This window comes from Haematobia irritans, chromosome 5, assembly GCF_050003625.1.
Source record: "Haematobia irritans isolate KBUSLIRL chromosome 5, ASM5000362v1, whole genome shotgun sequence".
In the NCBI taxonomy this organism is placed as follows: domain Eukaryota; kingdom Metazoa; phylum Arthropoda; class Insecta; order Diptera; family Muscidae; genus Haematobia; species Haematobia irritans.
Window position 1 is genome coordinate 6,584,293 of NC_134401.1, and position 13,848 is coordinate 6,598,140.

The 13,848-nt window shown below is 33.6% G+C and overlaps 2 protein-coding genes across 2 annotated transcripts in view; both read left to right on the top strand.

The window, feature by feature from the left end:
- Window positions 1-13,848, top strand: part of side-V (sidestep V) — a 302,304-nt gene that overhangs the window by 147,029 nt on the left and 141,427 nt on the right. The window lies entirely within an intron of this gene.
- Window positions 1,340-2,174, top strand: LOC142241531 (uncharacterized). The gene is made up of 3 exons (XM_075313315.1): window positions 1,340-1,625; window positions 1,684-1,851; window positions 1,932-2,174. The coding sequence occupies exons 1-3, from the start codon at window positions 1,356-1,358 to the stop codon at window positions 2,097-2,099; spliced, it is 606 nt and encodes a 201-aa protein (XP_075169430.1). The 5' UTR covers window positions 1,340-1,355; the 3' UTR covers window positions 2,100-2,174.

Sequence of the window (13,848 nt, forward strand, 5' to 3'; positions counted from 1 at the left end):
ATAATTTTATTTCTATAGAAAATTTTGTCAAAATTTTATTTCTACAGTGGATGATCAATTTTCGAAGAAAATCATCTTCAGTGATGAGACACATTTTCACCTCAGTGGAATCGTCAATAAACAGAATTTCCGCATTTGGGCGAATGAGAATCCAAGAGTGATTGTCGAAAAACCAATACACCCACAAATAGTGACTGTTTGGTGTGGTTTATGGGCTGGCGGCATCATCGGGCCGTATTTTTTCCAAAATGAGGCCGGTCAGGCAGTTACTGTGAATGGTGTTCGCTATTGTGAGATGATAACGAACTTTTTATGGTCTGAATTGTGAAGATATGGATGTGGACGATATGTGGTGTCGCTTGCCACACAGCTAACGAAACAATGGCTGTTTTGCGCAACAAATTCAATGGCCGTGTTATCTCACGTAATGGCGATGTCAATTGGCCGCCAAGATCATGTGATTTGACACCGTTGGATTTTTTTCTTTGGGGTTATTTGAAAGAAAACGTGTACGTCGATAAGCCAGCAACAATTCAAGAGCTAAACGATGAGATATTTCGGCACATTAACGGCATAGTACCTCCATTATGCCTCAGCGTCATCGAAAATTTGGACCATCGGATGAGGGTGTGCCATCGAGGTCGCGGCGCCCATTTGGCCGATATTTTGTTCCATACACAAATGAGTAATATCAATATATCATAATAAAATAAAATTACAATAAATTCCTAAATAGTTTGTGTTTTATTCAAAATCAACATCGGCCCTTGAAATTTTAACCATACGCCATTCTTTGATGGTGGGTATAAAAATATGATAGCAGTATAGTTTGATACGCTGTCTCCCACCCCGTATTTGGGCAGGCGGGTCCAAAAATAGATTAGTCTTAAAGGTTTCGTCCTTTTGAATCAATGTCTAGAATATTTTGTGGTCAGATCAGAACAACCGCTTAAGCGCTATGATTTTTGGCCAAAAAATTGGGTCCGCCAGACCATAGTGCAATGTAGCCTATCTTTAGATCGAGATCTTTAACAACTGACTAACAGAAATCTTTAGGATCATTAATGGAGTACAAGAAATAGGCGTATATGGAATGCATGTCTATGGAATGGAAATAAAAAAAATTACCGAAAACCATACCCCATAAAATGTCGATATGAAAGAGATAATCGAAATAATTTAATCTATGAACTGATCATGACATTTGCCCATTCCTGAATTAACAACTGTAATTAGAAATAATATTAGGAAAATTCCAACTAATATTTGCTCATGGATGAGGGTATAAATACCCAAATGAAAATTTCTACTGAATTGCAGTCTCGGGGTTTTTTTTCAATTGAACTAATATCGCAATGTATCTATCAACTAAAAGCCAGCAATTACTTCAGTGTTGTATCCTTGTGATTTCCATAGTTCAGAGTGGTATGGCTATCCCACACCAATTCTTTTTTGATAATGAAGATCTATTTTCTCCCTGTGAGGATGTTCCACCTGGAGCCGGAGACATACATGATCTATTCGATTTAACTAATTTTACAATGGCATACGATGATGGAAATATGTATATCTCAGGTAACATAACCTGTGTGTGGAAAGATTTAGCGCCAGATGATCGCATAGAGGTACTATCAGTTTCGAATCCATAAGACAGATTTGCTTAAGTATTCGTTTTGTTCCTAGGGCCAAGTACAAATTTATAAATTTGGTCGAGGCAAATGGCAGCCAACCGTTATGTCAGCCGTAGTACCTGACGTGTGTGTTGACATCTTCCAGAAAGGCTCATTGACTAATCAGGTGTGGGGACAGAGTATTTTCGAAGAGGATCGTAAATGTATCACTAACTATGGGGTAAGGCATTCTCACGCCAAAATCTATAATTAACTAAACTAAATTATTAAAAACAAATGCGATATAATATCTTTTCCCAGCATGTTTACCATCATCGGCCATTTCACGTAGATATGGTTTACAATTTAAACCTCAATGTGGCGGGACGCTATAAAATTGTAATAATTTACGTGGCAATCACTAAAGATGGTATTAAGCGTCCAAATTATATTTGCCTCTCGATTCTAGGAGAAGTAGTTAAAATCTAGTCATAATATTTCCAGTTCTCTAAATGAGTAATTAGTTTATATATGTAATTACCTTATATAGATTCTAGAAATAAAAATAAAATAAATTCGTACATTTTTGCAACTTAAAAATTTTTTTATTACTATACACTGAAAAAAAAATACTGTCGTGAGGTCGAAGATTTCATGTCTTTAAAATACGAATGCAAATTTTGCTTCGCATAGAAGACGCATTTCTCTAATATAAAGTGATTTTTTCCCTTGTCCAAAAGTCGATAAACTTTTCAATGAAGTCGTATTGTCCTTATATAGATTTTGTCAAAATTTTATTTCTATAAAAATTTTTGTCAAAATTTTATTTCTTTAGAAAATTTTGTCAAAATTTTATTTCTATAGAAAATTTTGTCAAAATTTTATTTCTATAGAAAATTTTCTCAAAAGTTTATTTCTGTAGAAAATTTTGTCACCATTTTATTTCTATAGAATTTTTTCGCAAAATTTTATTTCTATAGAAAATTTTCTCAAAAGTTTACTTCCATAGAAAATTTTATTAAAATTTTATTTCTGTAGAAAATTTTCTCAAAATTGTATTTCTATAGAAAATTTTCTCAAAATTTTATTTCTACAGAAAATGTTTTAAAAATTTTATTTCTACAGAAAATGTTTTAAAAATTTTATTTCTAAGGAAAATTTTTGCAAAATTTTATTTCTATAGAAAATTTTGTCAAAATTATATTTCTATAGAAAATCTTGTCAACATTTTATTTCTATAGAAATTTTTTTCAAAATTAGACTTCTATCGAAAATTTTTTCAACATTTTATTTCTATAGACGATTTTGTCAATATTTTATTTCTATAGAAAATTTTTGTAAAATTTTATTTCCGTTGAAAATTTTGTGAAAATTTTATTTCTATAGAAAATTTTCTCAAAATTTTATTTCTATAGAAAATTTTGTCAATATTTGATTTCTATAGAAAATTTTGTCAAAATTTGATTTCTGTAAAATTTTTTCCCAAAATTATATTTCTATAGAAAATTTTGTCAAAATTTTATTTCTATACAATTTATTTTTTTCTATGGAAAATTTTGTCAAAATCTACCATTTTTGGTATAATTCTTTCAACTGTAGCAACCGTGACAGTGATGCTTCATTATCTATAATAAGAATTTTGTTGTGTAATCTTAGTCTTATATATCGAATGCCTCTGAAGAAGCAATTCAGTGAAATTTACGAAATATTAGGAAGGATAAATTTAAACCAAATAAATGAAAAACTAAGATCTTAAGCTTAACAAAATTATTGATTATTATCTGAAAGAGAAAAGATCGAATAAAAAACAAAAAACCTAAGATATTTTACAAATTATAAATTAAATTTAAAAAAAAAATAAAAATTAAACAGTAATAATAAAAATAAAAAAAAAAAAATAAAAAGATCTCAAGCTTAATAAAACTATTGACATTTATTAAAAAGAAAAAGATCGAATAAAACACCAAGAAACAAAAATTAAAATTAAAGAAATTTAGAGAGCGTGAAACGTATATATTTTTTCAATTTTTATAATTAATTATTATTCGAGCTTTATGGACAAAGAAGATTAAGGAACTTGATCAGTTGATTCACTGAAAAGAAAACAGCAGATACAAATCTATAACACGTCTTAATGTAGGTTAGGTTAGGTGGCAGCCCGATGTATCAGGCTCACTTAGACAATCCAGTCCATTGTGATACCACATTGGTGAACTTCTCTCTTATCACTGAGTGCTGCCCGATTCCATGTTAAGCTCAATGGCAAGGGACCTCATTTTTATAGCCGAGTCCGTACGGCGTTCCACATTGCAGTGAAACCACTTAGAGAAGCTTTGAAACTCTCAGAAATGTCACCAGCATTACTGAGGTGGGATAATCCACCGCTGAAAAACTTTTTTGTTGTTTGGTCGAATCAGGAATCGAACTCACGACCTTGTGTATGCAAGGCGGGCATGCTAACCATTGCACCATGGTGGCACCCACGTCTGCATGTACATTCAGGCGTGTTATAGATTTGCATAGTGGCAGCCCGATATTTCAGGCTCGCTTAGTCTTTTCAGTCCATTGTGATACCACAGCGGTGAACTCCTCTCTTATCACTGAGTGCTGCCCGTATCTATGTTAAGCTCAATTCTATGTTAAGCTCAAGTTCCTTAATCTTCTTTGCCCATTCCGTTCCGTTCGGGCGTATGAACTTTTCCACAGCCTTTAGTATAGATCTGGCTGGGATAGATAACTCAATTTGGGCCATTTATGTTAACTCTTAATGAAGAAAACATATATAGGAATTATTCCACTTTAAATTGAATTATATTTAATCTCACTGTAATCTCATGTCTTCATATAACTAAAAATTCCTTAATCTTATATTTTATTCCGTTTTGTTACTGCAGTAATACACAGAAAAAAAATCACGAACATTTTCCCAATTAAAATCTTAATTTATTTTTAAAAAAATATTCAATTAAACATTTAATTGATTCAACAAATTGTTTAATTAAAACAAAATTCAATCCCAAAAATTAATAGTATCAAAAAAAGTTTTAATTGGATCAATTAATTTTTTAATTGACTTCCAATTAATTTTTTAATTGATACTATCATTTCTGTAATTGAAGACATTTTAATTAAAAATTAATTGGATCAATTAGTTTCGTGATTGAAGACAAAACATATTTTTGTGTGTGTGTGTCATAACACGAAATCTTTGTTTAGAGGCTATAGCTGAATGTTTTTCACTTATCCTGAATTTGAGGTCGAAAGGCCTTATGAAATTGATTTCTCTTCCACCACCTTTACGCTTTTCTACAATTAAAATAACTAACACGACATTTTCATTGATACATTGATGCAAAGATATCTTCATATGTCTTCTCTTACTTGCTTGGTTTTCAGTGTCTTTGTCCCTACGGTGTGTATTAGTGAACCTACCTTCTTTATATTGTCTAGAGTATTATAATATCCCAAGCTACGTTGTGCCTCCTTGTCTTAAAATATATAATTGATTTTGTGTATAGAGAATTAATGAAATTTACATTGATATCAATTGCATGTGCGTTTGAACTAAAATCACATGAAGAATCAAAAATGCAAGAAGCAAAAGAGGAATATCTTCAGAATATGGTAGATAATTGGAATGACATACAAGAACAAATACCAAACTAAGCCAATGGCATGGTTTGCAATGGAAAGAATTCCTATGTTCATTGAAGGAAACTCAATATGTATGTTTAGGAGGAGTATCTAAAACGAGAGATAAGTTCGATAAGTTAACCAAATGGGTTAAATACTTTTAAAACAATTGTTACTGAGGTTACTGTGTATAAGAAAGGCAAAGGAGCATTTTACAATTTTAACGTACTCTGCATTAATATCATGATGGGGTTCTGATAGATGTTCACTGTATTTGGGTACAGTATTAGAATTTTATAAATTCTTAAATTTTAATGCTAAAAAAAAACAACAAAAACTAATAAATATCCCAGCAAAAAAATTTGGAAGTTCTTCCAAAGGCACAACTTTAAAAGCACTTCCAGAAGATGCCCCCCAATGATGTTCTTTATTTTAACTACCCAGGAAGTTCTTTTAATTCAATTTTTATACCCTCCATCATAGGATGGGGGTATATTAACTTTGTCATTCCGTTTGTAACACATCGAAATATTGCTCGAAGACCCAATAAAGTATATATATTCTGGGTCGTGGTGAATTTCTGAGTCGATCTAAGCATGTCCGTCCGTATGTCCGTCTGTTGAAATCACGCTAACTTCCGAACGAAACAAGCTATCGACTTGAAACTTGGCACAAGTAGTTGTTATCGATGTAGGTCGGACGGTATTGAAAATGGGCCATATCAGTCCACTTTTACGTATAGCCCCCATATAAAGGGACCCTCAGATTTGGCTTGTGGAGCCTCTATCAGAAGCATATTTCATCCGATCCGGCTGAAATTTGGTACATGGTGTTGGTATATGGTCTCTAACAACCATGCAAAAATTGCTCCACATCGGTCCTTAATTATATATAGCCCCCATATAAACCGATCCCCAGATTTGGCTGGCGGAGCCTAAAAGAAAAGCAAATTTCATCCGATCCGGCTGAAATTTGGTACATGGTGTTGGTATATGGTCTCTAACAACCATGCAAAAATTGGTCCACATCGGTCCATAATTATATATAGCCCCCATATAAACCGATCCCCACATTTGGCTTGCGGAGCCTAAAAGAGAAGCAAATTTCATCCAATCCGGCTGAAATTTGGTACATGATGTTGGTATATGGTCTCTAACAACCATGCTAAAATTGGTCCACATCGGTCCATAATTATATATAGCCCCCATATAAACCGATCCCCAGATTTGGCTTGCGGAGCCTCTAAGAGAAGCATATTTCACCCGATCCGGCTGAAATTTGGTACATGGTGTTGGTATATGGTCTCTAAAAATCATGCAAAAATTGGTCCACATCGGTCCATAATTATATATAACCCCCATATAAACCGATCTACAGATTTGGCTTGCGGAGCCTCAAAGAGAAGCAAATTTCATCCGATCCGGCTGAAATTTGGTACATGATGTTGGTATATGGTCTCTAACAACCATGCAAAAATTGGTCCACATCGGTTCATAATTATATATAGCCCCCATATAAACCGATCCCCAGATTTGGCTTGCGAAGTCTCCAAGAGAAGCAAATTTCATCCAAGCCGGTTGTAATTTGGAACTTGGTGTTAGTATATGATCTTTAACAACCGTGCCAGAATTGGTCCATATCGGTCCATAATTATATATAGCCCCCATATAAAGCGTTCTCCAGATTTGACCTCAGGAGCCTCTTGGAGGAGCAAAATTCATCCGATCCGGTTCAAATTAGGAACGTGGTGTTAGTATATGGTCGCTAACAACCATACCAAAATTGGTCCAATCACACAAAAATTGGTCCATATCGGTTCATAATCATGGTTGCCACTAGAGCCAAAAATAATCTACCAAAATTTTATTTCTATAGAAAATTTTGTTAAAATTTTATTTCTATAGAAAATTTTGTCAAAATTTTATTTCTAGAGAAAATTTTGTTAAAATTTTATTCGGTTCATATTAAAATTTTCATCATTTTCAAAATTTTATTTCTATAGAAAATTTTGTCAAAATTTTATTTCTATAGAAAATTTTGTTCAAATTTTATTCGGTTCATAATCATGGTTGCCACTCGAGCCACAAATAATCCACCAAGATTTTATTTCTATAGAAAATTTTGTCAAAAGTTTATTTCTATAGAAAATTTTGTTAAAATTTTATTTCTATAGAAAATTTTGTTAAAATTTTATTTCTGTAGAAAATTTTGTCAAAATTTTATGTCTACTTTGTCAAACTGAATTATATACGTATTGGATCGATCTTTTTTGATTTAATATATACCACGTATGGACTTACATACAATTTAGAAGATGGTGTTAGGAGGTTTTAAGATACCTTGCCATCGGCAAGCGTTACCGCAACTTAAGTAATTCGATTGTGGATGGCAGTGTTTAGAAGAAGTTTCTACGCAATCCATGATGGGGGGTACATAAGCTTCGGCATGGCCGAACTTACGGCCGTATATACTTGTTCATCTTCATTTCTCTATGGAAGCACTTCTTCGGCAATAATCCTTAGGTTTCAAATATAACGTATTTATAGTTGAAACCCCACTTTATTTCGACAATAGAACTCTTGTCAAAGTTTATGCCTGGGATTTGATACATAAGTACAGCATCCTTTGTTTGCTTATCTTCTGCTGTAAGACATCTATGAATTGTCTCCCCTGTTGTTAATAAAATCTACTTAGATCTATCTCTACTTATTTTTGTTTTATTTTTCAATTCATTCAGTACCATATCTGTATACGTTTGACTTTCATTCATAATCATATTCCACAACCCATTCATCTAGTCAAGCCTTGGATATATGTGAGTTCCCCCGGCCAAAAGTTTGACGTTCTATTCAAGTAAACTCATTGACTTGTAGAATTGTTGAAGAAGCAACTCAAAAAACAAACCAACATGAAATGAACCTCAAGATAAGTTAACTTGTAATACTTCTTGGCATTTCAACTGCCAACTTGCAGGCCATAGATTTTATATTTGTTACTGCTCTGCCTTTATGATGTTTTAAAGAACTTCACATTAGACAAGTGTTAAGGAACTTTAAGATATAAAGGCGTATAGAGAAAACAAAAAAAAAACGAACTCCTTCAACGAAGTGAGCTATCGTCCCCCCTAAAGAAGTGTGAACCTAAAACAAAGCGAGAAAAAAAAAAACCATACAAAAATCTAGAACTCAAGTAGTTGTTGTCACCATTGGAACACAAAAGATCTCTGATATGTTACGAAGGCACACACCCAAATAAAAGACAGCAGGAGCATTCTCCAACCATCCTTCATGCTGGGCGAATGAGTTTTATCCTAGTATCAGAGTTTTTCAAGCAAATGAGTAGCCGACATGCCCTTAAGTTACCCCCAATGTGTTTTTGTTTTTTTCCAATTCTCGGGACACAGAGAAAAAAATTTGTGAGAAAATTAATAAATCACAAATATTTGAAAAAAAAGTTACCTAGAGGTACAGAGAGACTTGAGTATGCAAGGCATGAAAATAATTCCTAACATTAATGTACAATTTCGTTGGCTCAATTCCTATTAACTTCATGGATCAATTAGATAGGCGTTATTGTTAAGTGATTACAACGATGGCTACTCAATTGATCTATGCTGTTTCCCACTAATGTTGGGAAATATTTTCATTAAAGCGTATATCATTTTCCTAAATAATATGAAATGTTTTATGAAAAAATCAAGAATACAAAAAACTGTATATCATTCTACCCATGTGATGTGATCCAACTTTACTTGATTAAGGGAGTTCTGCATTATCCCACATGGGGTCAGGTCAGGTCTATAAAATGGATGCATCAAAATTTCCTTGCCACGTTTTTCGAGTCAGCACCCATTTGTGTGATCTTCCGTTTTCCTGATAGAAGGCGAAGTCCTTTGAACCCTGTCTATCATTTCTGATAGATTTTTTGATCGTTTGTTTTAATGTCATCAGTTGTTGACAAAGAAAGGTCGAAAAAATCATAAGACCAGACTGGAACAGCTCATAGTGAATGATTCTTTTCAATCTCCCTCATCACAGTTAGGTTAGGTATAGTGGCAACCTTTTATTATACCCTCCACCATAGGATGGGGGGTATATTAACTTTGTCATTCCGTTTGTAACACATCGAAATAGAAAGACCCCATAAAGTATATATATTCTGGGTCGTGGTGAAATTCTGAGTCGATCTGAGCATGTCCGTCCGTACGTCTGTTGAAATCACGCTAACTTCCGAACAAAACAAGCTATCGACTTGAAACTTGGCACAAGTAGTTGTTATTGATGTAGGTCGGATGGTATTGCAAATGGCTAAGAGAAGCAAATTTCATCCGATCCGGCTAAAATTTGGTACATGGTGTTAGTATATGGTCTCTAACAACCATGCAAAAATTGGTCCACATCGGTCCATAATTATATATAGCCCCCATATAAACCGATCATCAGATTTGACCTCCGGAGCCTCTTGGAAGACCAAAATTCATCTGATTCAGTTGAAATTTGGTACGTGGTGTTAGTATATGGTCTCAAATACCCATGCAAAAATTGGTCGAAATCGGTCCATTATTACATATATAGCCCCCATATAAACCGATCCCTAAATTTGACCTCCGGAGCCCCTTGGAAGAACAAAATTCAACCGATTCGGTTGAAATTTGGTACGTGATGTTAGTATATAGTACTCAACAACCATGCATGAATTGGTTCATATCAGTCCATAATTATATATAGCCCCCATATAAACCGATCCCCAGATTTGACCTCCGGTGCCTTTTGGAGAAGCAAAATTCATCCGATTTGGTTGAAATTTTGTACGTGGTGGTAGTATATGATATTTAACAACCATGCCAAAAGTGGTTCATATCAGTCCATAATCATATATAGACCCCATATAAACCGATCCCGAGATTTGGTTTTGGAGCCTCTTGGAGGAGCAAATTTCATCCGAGTGAGTTGAAATGTGGTACATTGTGCTAGTATATGGCCGTTAACAACCATGCCTAACTAGGTCCATATCGGTCTATAGTTATATATAGCCCTCAGATAAATCGATCAATCACACAAAAATTGGTCCATATCAAGTGCATAATTCTATATAGCCCGAATTTGAAAAAGTAAATACGTATTTAAGGCGATGGTTTGTGTCTCGGCTAAGTTTTTGCTGAAAATTTCAAATTCTAATGTATCTCCATACACATGAAACCATTTGAAAAAAATTTTGGAACATCTCGAATTATCGCCAGCATTACTGAGAGGTGCTAGATAACAAATGCGGGCGAGATAGATTAGGTTAGGTTAGGTGGTAGCCTGATGTATCAGGCTCACTTAGCCTATTCAGTCCATTGTGATACCACATTGGTGAACTTCTCTCTTATCACTGAGTGCTGCCCGATTCCATGTTAAGCTCAATGATAAGGGACCTCCTTTTTATAGCCGAGACCGAACGGCGTTCCACATTGCAGTGAAACCATTTATAGAAGCTCTGAAACCCTCAGAAATGTCACCAGCATTACTGAGGTGCGATAATCCACCGCTGAAAAACTTTTTGGTGTTCGGTCGAAGCAGAAATCGAACCCACGACCTTGTGCAAGGCGGGCATGCTAACCATTGCATCACGGTGGCTCCCGATGGCGAGATAACCATTACACCACAGTGACTGCCCTACTTAACATAACATTTCGAGGCATCAGTCCTGGCTTTGTGATCATTCGTTTTTCCAACATTTCCACGGCATTTAGAATTCACTTTATTTCCTTTTAGCAAAGAATCAATGATCAAAATTATTTTATTGTCAATTTTTCTTCAATCGTTCAAAATGGTTTGATTATGAAGGTTTAGTTCCTGGGAAATGTCATGAGTGCCTATATGTCAACTCTAGTCAATATTTGCCACAATTTCCAAGACTTTTCCAGAGCGAGGAGCATTCTTCACACAGAAAATTCCTGAAAACTTTACAAATTTCATTAACCCTTTGACTACCGGTGTTAACTACAGAGGACATTCGAAAACGACACTAAACTCTATTTCCACAGTTAGTTTCGATTAATTTAATTAAAATTAATTGTAAAATTGGATTCGATTAATTTCTCAAGGTTATTTTAAAGTAGGGACTGTAATCTAATGGCACTATAAATACTTTCCATATTGGTTGGCACTAAAAATACATTTTTATAAACTTATTTAACTATCAACCAAAAAATACGCAATTTTGAAATCATTTTTCTACTGTACGTTTGTACTAAATGGAAATTTATACAAAAACTATTGCTGATAATAATTCAGATTTTTTTCTCGCACATCGAGAGATGTAATAAAACAAATAATTTATTTTTAATTTTTTTATTTATTACAATTATTATTATTAGTTTTTTTTTTCGTTAAATGTATCGTACCTGATTGGCAGCACTGCCATCTAAACATGAAAAGACTTTCCCACTACACAATATTACCTTTTTTATTCTACCAGTGTATTCTTTTTCTGACTTCGTTATCTTTGGTTTGTTACAAACGTACTACTACTACTACTACTACTGTCCTTTAACATTTAATTTGAAGTAAACTCTTGTTTATTGAATGAGGATGCTGATGATGATAATGATGAGGAGGACGATGATAATAATAACGTGCTGATGCTGCTACTGCTGCTACCATTGCCTTTACTCCTACCACACCCCAAGTTGCTTAGTTGTTGATCTTCTTGGTTTCTGTTTTGATTTCAGTTTCGTCGGCAGCATCTTCTTGTAGTTCCATACAGAAAAAAGCCCGGTTATTATCGTTTCTTATTATTACAATGCTTGTTACCCATTGCTGGAGGGGATTTTTTGGGGTACTACAACTTCTCGGCGATGCTCCTCTTCATTGTCAAGTTGTTTGTTTTTTGTTTGTTTCTTCTCTTTCGTTTTATGTCAATGAAGTGTGTCGTCTTCTAGATGAACCTTTAAATGCGTGCAAAATTTATATGTTGCATGCATGAATAACACTTGTCAGAATCGGTTGTTGCCATCGGTGCCATCCGTACTTGCCATAGTGAAACTGCTTACTCACTACAGTCTTGGTACATACTTTGGCAAGGGGTTCTTATTGAAGCAAAGGAGTAGAATGTAGTAGAGGAGTTAACAAGAATTACTTCAAATTTTTTGCTTTAGGAGGAATTTTTTTTCTTTATCTTGCAGGGTAGACCAATCTGGTGTTGTGAATAAGAGCCACATAGCTATAGTTAATAATTTTATATGTAGCACAAATCAGCTAACTCCCTTTTTTTTATTTAGAATATATTAAAAATGTATCCTTGCTAAATTTCTTAAGCAATACATCTTAGGGAATGTTCCGCGAAGCAAAGATCAATTTACATGGAAATCATAAAGCATGGGATTTTCTATACCAAATTGATTATATTCAGTTATGCTTATGATATTTGAGATTTTGCTAAATCCCTAGTAAAATTGTATAAAGGAAACAAGGATTAAACAATTTGCATAACATGTAGTTAGATTTTTTAAGCTAAATTTGAAATGTCTTCTTGGATTTTTCTTACAAAAACAAGGAAAGCCTAAAGACAAGTGGGCCGACAATATCATCAATTTCTTTGACCAAAAATTGTGATACCACCTCAAATCTTTCAAATTTAACAAAATTTTCTATGGAAATAAAATTTTGAAAAAATTTTCTATGGAAATAAAATTTTGATAAAATTTTCTATAGAAATAAAATTTTGATAAAATTGTGTATAGAAATACGATTTTGATAAAATTTTCTATAGAAATTAAATTTGGACAAAATTTTCTCCAGAAATGGGAGCCACCGTGGTGCAATGGTTAGCATGCCCGCCTTGCATACACAAGGTCGTAGGTTCGATTCCTGCTTCGACCGAACACCAAAAAGTTTTTCAGCGGTGGATTATCCCACCTCAGTAATGTTGGTGACATTTCTGAGGGTTTCAAAACTTCTCTAAGTGGTTTCACTGCAATGTGGAACGCCGTTCGGACTCGGCTATAAAAAGGAAGTCCCTTGTCATTGAGCTTAACATGGAATCGGGCAGCACTCAGTGATAAGAGAGAAGAAGAAGGTATCACAATGGACTGAATAGTCTAAGTGAGCCTGATACATCGGGCTGCCACCTAACCTAACCTAACCTACCCTTCTCTAGAAATAAAATTTTGACAAAATTTGCTATAGAAATAAAATTTTGGAAAAATTTTCAATAGAAATAAAATGTTGAAAAAAATTTCTGTAGAAATAAAATTTTGACAAAATTTTGTATAGAAATTAAATTTTGACAAAATTTGTTATAGAAATAAAATTTGGGAAAATTTAGCTTAAAAATAAAATTCGGATAAATTCTGCTAAACCAAAACAATTTTAAGAAAATTTTCTATAGAATCACAATTTTGACAAAATTTCAATAGAAATAAAATTTTGACAAATTTTTCTATAGAAATAAAATTTTGACAAATTTTTCTATAGAAATAAAATTTTATATGTTGTTTTGATCTCAGCTTAAAAACCATTGCGTTGACTTAACTACAAGAGTAGCTTAACCAACGGTGGAAAAGAACGCAATGGTTTTAAAGCTGAGATCAACACAACAAATATGATTGAAGTACAAACCA

What these genes read in the sequence shown, in the direction of transcription:
- LOC142241531 (XM_075313315.1), top strand. Translation starts at nt 1,356, where the DNA reads ATGTATCTATCAACTAAAAGCCAGCAATTACTTCAGTGTTGTATCCTT. An exon ending in CGCCAGATGATCGCATAGAG is followed by an intron (nt 1,626 to 1,683) that starts GTACTATCAGTT and finishes TTTTGTTCCTAG; the next exon opens with GGCCAAGTACAAATTTATAA. An exon ending in AATGTATCACTAACTATGGG is followed by an intron (nt 1,852 to 1,931) that starts GTAAGGCATTCT and finishes ATCTTTTCCCAG; the next exon opens with CATGTTTACCATCATCGGCC.